The sequence below is a fragment of the Rhinatrema bivittatum genome, chromosome 4 (assembly GCF_901001135.1).
Source record: "Rhinatrema bivittatum chromosome 4, aRhiBiv1.1, whole genome shotgun sequence".
Taxonomy (NCBI): Eukaryota; Metazoa; Chordata; class Amphibia; order Gymnophiona; family Rhinatrematidae; genus Rhinatrema; species Rhinatrema bivittatum.
In genome coordinates this window covers 428,323,439-428,329,438 of record NC_042618.1, presented here as the reverse complement: position 1 = coordinate 428,329,438, position 6,000 = coordinate 428,323,439, and the positions used below count along the sequence as shown (strand labels likewise).

The following is a 6,000-nucleotide window of genomic DNA, read 5'->3' as shown; positions in this document are numbered from 1 at the left end:
AGAAAGCTTTAAAGACTTTCCTGTTCAAGCAAGCTTTGAAACTTGAATATCATAATGCCTCTGTATCATTCCATGGTGCAACCTCATCTTGAGTATTGTGTGCAGAATTAGAAAAGGTACAGAGAACGGTGACCAAAATGATAAAGGGGATGGAACAATTCCCCTATGAGGAAAGGCTAAAGAGGTTAGGACTCTTCAACCAGGAGAAGAGATGGCTGAGGGGGGATATGATAGAGGTTTATAAAATGAGTGGAATGGAACGAGTAAACGTTAATCAGTTGTTTACTCTTTCAAAAAGTATCAAGACCAAAGCACACACATTGAAGTTACTAGGTAATACATTTAGAACTAATAAGAGAAAAAAATTGTTTTACTCCATGAATAATTAAACTGTGGAATCCTGGAAGCGATCTGGGAATAAGAGGAGAGATCATAGAGGTGGGAAATGAAGAAATCGTAAGCAGTAGGGGTTGAGGGATAAAAGATGGAGGAAGATAGAGGCACAGAGGGAAGAGAGGATGGGGGATTCAGAGAGAACAAGGAAAGGGAACAAGAGGAGAGGTGATGGGAAGGGGAGGAAAAAGGGATCAGTAGTAAGCTTTCCAGTGGATACCTCATCTTCCATTCATACCAATTGCTTTGGCTGACAAAAATATAAATTGGATAATTCCAATCCACCGCAATCTTTAGGCATGGTCAGAGTAGCATATTTAATACGAGGAGTCTTGCCCCACAGATAGAAGAAGAGATCACAACACCCAAAAGATGGAACACTTGCATGGAAACATGACACGATAAGTGTTGAAATAGGTATAATAATAGAGGGAGTACCATCATATTAACTTTTCGCACCATCTCCCAAGTGTTATCTGATTTTCTTTCCCTGCTTCTTTTTATGACACGTCTAAGTTTGACAGATCCTTGATTGCCTCATTGATATTGAGTTCAATATGTTACTATTTACCTAAAAATTCTTTGCTGCTTCTTCCGCAGGTATGCTTAACATTCATTGGTTTCTGTTGAGGTTTTGATGCTTTGTGACCAAGTCCCTGATATTAAGGTTTGTTTTTAAAGCCTTTCTGTCCTTCCCAATGCAGCCAGATGGCAAAACACGGCCCATGTCAGAGAACTAAGACTGTATACATTAGCTGTAGTGGATTGCAAATTAATAAATACTGCAGTTTAAAAGCAAAAACTTCTTTTCGGGACTTAGTTAAAAGCGATCACTCTATCATACTTTATATTGATTGATTTTTTTTTGAGTGAGTTTTGAAATATCCACTCTGTTTTTTGCAAAGACACAGTTTTGACATTTCAATTTTCCCTCTATAAGAAGGTGTGTTCTATAATTACATAAGCCCTAGTTTGATATTTGTATACGGAGTTGCTGTAGCAGTGACTTTAATTAATTTTATTATTCTTTGGAAAGCTTGTGAACATTGTGTATTCCTGTGGCAATGATTCACTATAAAACTAATAGTATAACAATCTCATTACAAACTGGATTGCATGACAGATAGTGAATTAAATTGGCTGCAGCAGCATGAAAGACTTGTGCCTCTCCTGTATAGAACCTCCTAAGAAGAAAACTGTATCCTCCATCTACTACAATCTTCTAAAACCCCACAGATGCCAACTAAACACATCTGACAACCTGCTACATTCCAGAATACAAATCTTCCTTGGTAGAAGCTTATGGAAAGTTTGAGCATTTAGCTGAAGAATGTGAAAAGAATTTAACACATCCAAGCACTTTTCTCCCTAAAGCCCCATCAGATGTTTAGCAGTAAATTCATCATGAACCAGCAGATCGTTATCACAAATATGCTGCTGGTATCTAGAATCCAAACTCCTCCTTTTGGCTTGTTTTCCTGCATGACAAGTTTGAAGAATAGCAAGAGTGAAACACAAGTGAGGCACTCACTAGCCTCACTTGTGGGTTTCAGGCCAGGGAGAAGGGAGAGAATGTGGAAGGGACAACTTTGTCTTGTACACCTGGGAAAGTTCTGTATCTTTGAGTAATAACTTTTTTCTGTATTGCATTTTAATTTACTCAGACTGATTTATATTGTGTTATTTTAACAAATAAGTACACTGAATTTTGTAGCATTTTAAAATATAGTGTACAGAATTAAAACAAAAATTTAAACAACATTTCCCAGCCTAAAGAAATGTACATTATAGCACTATATACCAATACTTAATCATTTTTAAAAATGTATTTTGAGTTATCTTCCCAGTGACTTTGAAAGCCCATGAAGATACCCATCAGGATGTGTATTCTGTGAACTGCTCTTTTAAGGACTAGGAAGGGGTCAGAGGTTATAGCTCAAAATAATATTTTGATACATCCTAATCTGTCCAATGCAATATGGCTGATCTTTGGTCACTGTATTAAACTGCTTGCCATGAAATAAGACAACGTTTACAACACAATGTCTTCTTACAGCACATTAACCTTGAACCTTAATATAAAGGAAACCAAATAACCGGGTTAGCTGCAAGAATTCGTAGCTGAGATGGGTTTATCATTACCACAAAATATGGAGCACAAAGGCAATGACACACAGATTCAGCCACAAAGGCTGAGATGCAACCATGGCCAAACAGAAAATCCAGACCCAAACTACCTAGAACACAATTTTCATTTAAATTAAAATAAACTTTATTTAGTTTTATTTTACTACAATTTGCCTCAACTTGATGCAGATGAGCTGCTCTACTAGTGTTTCCTGTTGAGTATCTTAACATGACAATGAGACCTAGTTAACCAATCAGTGTATGAACAGTTCATTGATAAAATTCAGTATTTTGGCAACGTTCAAAACTAAACAGTGTGATTAGACAGACAGCTCTCTTATAGAGTAAACTAACAATTTTGTTATGAATATAAAGAAAATAATTCTCCATTCCATAAGTCCCTTGCATGATTCTCATAAAGAAGCACCAAGGTAATGCATTGTATAAGTTATTGCCATTTCTTGGGTACACCGAGTTAAATAGCCTCTTGCCTCATCCACACACATATAAGGGGCAATAATTCCCTCCCTCCCCAAAGCACTCCTCTGGTGTGCTATTACTTAAAGCATGACTCAAGGTGTTAAATACATTTTAAAGAGCAAAAATAAAGAAAATTCCTTTTCGAAACATAAATAGATGAAAAAGGTTTGAAAATATTTCATGCCCAAGCACATTCTTCCTGTAGATCTAGGGTTTCATTTGAAGCAATGCTCAGTGTTATCAGTCTAATCTGTTTCTGAGTCCAGCTGTTTCTTAGGGCTTCCAGCTAAATCAAAACCAGGACTAAGATCTGGCACCCTGAGCCTTTTTTTTTTGAGCCATGTGGGGATGCCAATATCCTCTCTGGGAACAATCAGGGGACTGGAGTTTCTAGTTTTAGGGATTGCGTTGTAAAAATATTAGCTATGGGTTATACTATTATCAATAATTTAGTAGAGTGGCTTTTTGTTAAAACGCACATTTAAGCGCCAATCCCTCGCTGAGATAAAGGGAATGAAGGGTTAGTATGAGTTTGGGGATTTATGGGGAATATTGTATTGACATATATTGCTATAATTTTGTGTTGATATAATTGATAATTGCTTTGTTAATATGTACTTACTGCTTATCTATTTAAGGTTTTATTTACTGTAATAACCATTGGGTGTGGGTCTACCTGTTGAACGGCATCAGACCTGACCATCCTGGGCTGGGTGCCATCCGTGCACTAGAGCTTCTTCTGAAACCCTGCAACCATGGCACAAAACTGAAGCTCCCTCTCTCTCAGGGGCTGCGAGCATTGCCTCTACAGTACCCATAAGCAGCTGAGAGCAAAAGACCTGACCTAGAAATCGAACCCAGGTCCTCCGTCACTAAGCAGCCAGGCTGGTCCATTAGTCTAATTTTAATAAGTTATATGTAAGCAGAGCCAGTTATTTGTGCTCCAAACAAAAACCACCTGAGACAGAAGACATTCACCACTTTTTTCTGCTTCTAAAGATTCTCGCCCAGCTTTCACCGAGAAATTGTAATTAGTGTATCTGCAGAGTGGTCGTGCGGTCTCATAATACATCTGACAAATAACTGAGGTGAGGCTCCCGTTGGTGATGAGCTTTCAGCATTAAAATATAAGATACTAATAAAGAAAAACTGCTTACATTTTTTCTATGGCAATTAACAGAGCCTTTGTTTGCACAAAATACCAGTCTAGCTTCTGTGAATGTAACAGAGGTTCTTTCACTACTAACATCAATTAATAATACATGGCCTGGTTTTCACTTCCCACACAATGAAAATATGATGTGGGCTGAGCTCTCATTCCATGCTTCACTTAGAACAAGGCAGGTAACGTGCTATTTCCATTTATGTTTGCTCCTGGTTTTTATCCGATTACATTCTTCAGTGCCAGGCCTGCGAGTGTTATGCTTCTTCACCATCACCTCTGGACAGCGGCTGTTTATAAAAAGAAATAAAAAACAGAAGAAAATACTGTCACATCTGGACAACTGCTGCCACTGGAAGGAAGAGAGTCTCACCATCTAGGCAGCTGTTATATAAAAGAAATAAAATATATGGAGAGTCCAGGCAAAGGATCAAGGAGACAATTTGTTTCCCATATTGTCCGCAGTAAAACTGCAATTAAGAACATAAGAACCAAGGACCATCGAGCACAACATCCTGTCTCCAACAGTGGCCAATCCCGGTCACAAGTACTCATCAGATCTATTTCCTGTAACTCACTCCCAGGAATAAGCACTGGCTTTCCCAAGTCTATTTGGCTAATAATTGTGTATGGACTTTTCCTTGTTCAACTCGCCTTTAAACCCCACTATGACTATGATAGTTGCCTTGACCACGTCCTCCGGCAACAGATTGCACAACTTACTATGTCTGATTGTGTGCTGAGTGAAAAAAAAAATACTTCTTACAATTTGTTATTAAATCTGCTGGTTGCTAGTTTCATGTCGTGTGCCCTAGTCCTAGTGTTATTTGAAAGGTAAATAACTGGTCTCTCCCTTACTCGTTCCACCCAACTCGTGATTTTATAAATTTCAATCTTATTCCCTCTGTGTCATCTCAGTCCCCGCTGCTCTGTGCCTGCAGCCAGTGAAGTATGTGGGGCACCTTTCTCACAGATCCTTCAGCAGTCAGCTAGTGATGTATCCTAGTAGAGCTGGCTCTTTTACTGAACTCAATGGCCTGAGTGTCCAAGTAAAAAAAAAAGAGTATAGACGTGTTGCAGTCCTTCTGGGCTTCACAGACACCACTGGGGCAAAGAAGCGTCTCACTCTCCTTCCAAGTATCTTCTTTTCTCAACAGGTAGCTGTCTCTTCCCTGCGACAGCCACCACAAGCATTCAACATGTCTACACCTTCAAGAAGCATTCCGTTCTTCTATACTGTAACTAGTGGCAGACTTTTAATTAAGCATTCCTTATGAAAATAATGTTTAAAACCCGCTCACATGCTTAGAAATTATAGTCTGATTCTTTAGTGCTCACATCAAGCCAACTGTATTTATCTGCACCATCAGAGAAAAGAGAAGCCCACAGAAGGGCCAAACATTTTAATGTTCTTGCTCTGAATAAGAGAACAATGGAAGTCTATTATTTAGTACAAATTGAAAAAGCATTCTAAAATTATATAATCTATGAAAGCAAGCATTTCACCACATTTTTTAACATACATATGCATAACACACTCTGCTGCATTACACCCTTCAAAGAATGGCTTTTATTTAATAGCCATATTATCAATGTGAAAGAAGCTGAAAAAGCCTTACCAGGTGACACTGCAATTTCAGCAGCTGTGACTTAACTTCAGAACATTAGTATAGATAGTTTATTATATTTGATAAAATTGCTTTTCTCCATTTAAGAACCAAAGCAATGCAATGGTTTAAAGATCTGGAATTAAAGCAAAACCTTCCTTCAACTTAAAGCAGTAAGGATGTGCATACATTTCGGAGTTACGCATGCAACTCCCAGACTTTACAGTACAC

The 6,000-nt window shown here is 38.2% G+C and overlaps 1 protein-coding gene across 6 annotated transcripts in view; it reads right to left on the bottom strand.

Moving 5' to 3' along the window:
• Positions 1 to 232: 232 nt before the first annotated feature.
• The window catches only part of RAD18 (RAD18 E3 ubiquitin protein ligase), a 320,686-nt gene continuing 314,918 nt past the window's right edge, over positions 233 to 6,000 (bottom strand). For 5 of the 6 annotated variants that reach the window (XM_029601443.1, XM_029601441.1, XM_029601447.1 and 2 more), the window contains one exon: positions 233 to 4,452. In XM_029601443.1, coding sequence (XP_029457303.1) covers positions 4,353 to 4,452 — 100 coding nt within the window. In that variant the 3' untranslated portion in view covers positions 233 to 4,352. The remainder of the gene's footprint in view (positions 4,453 to 6,000) is intronic. The other variant, XM_029601440.1, reaches the window with a different exon arrangement.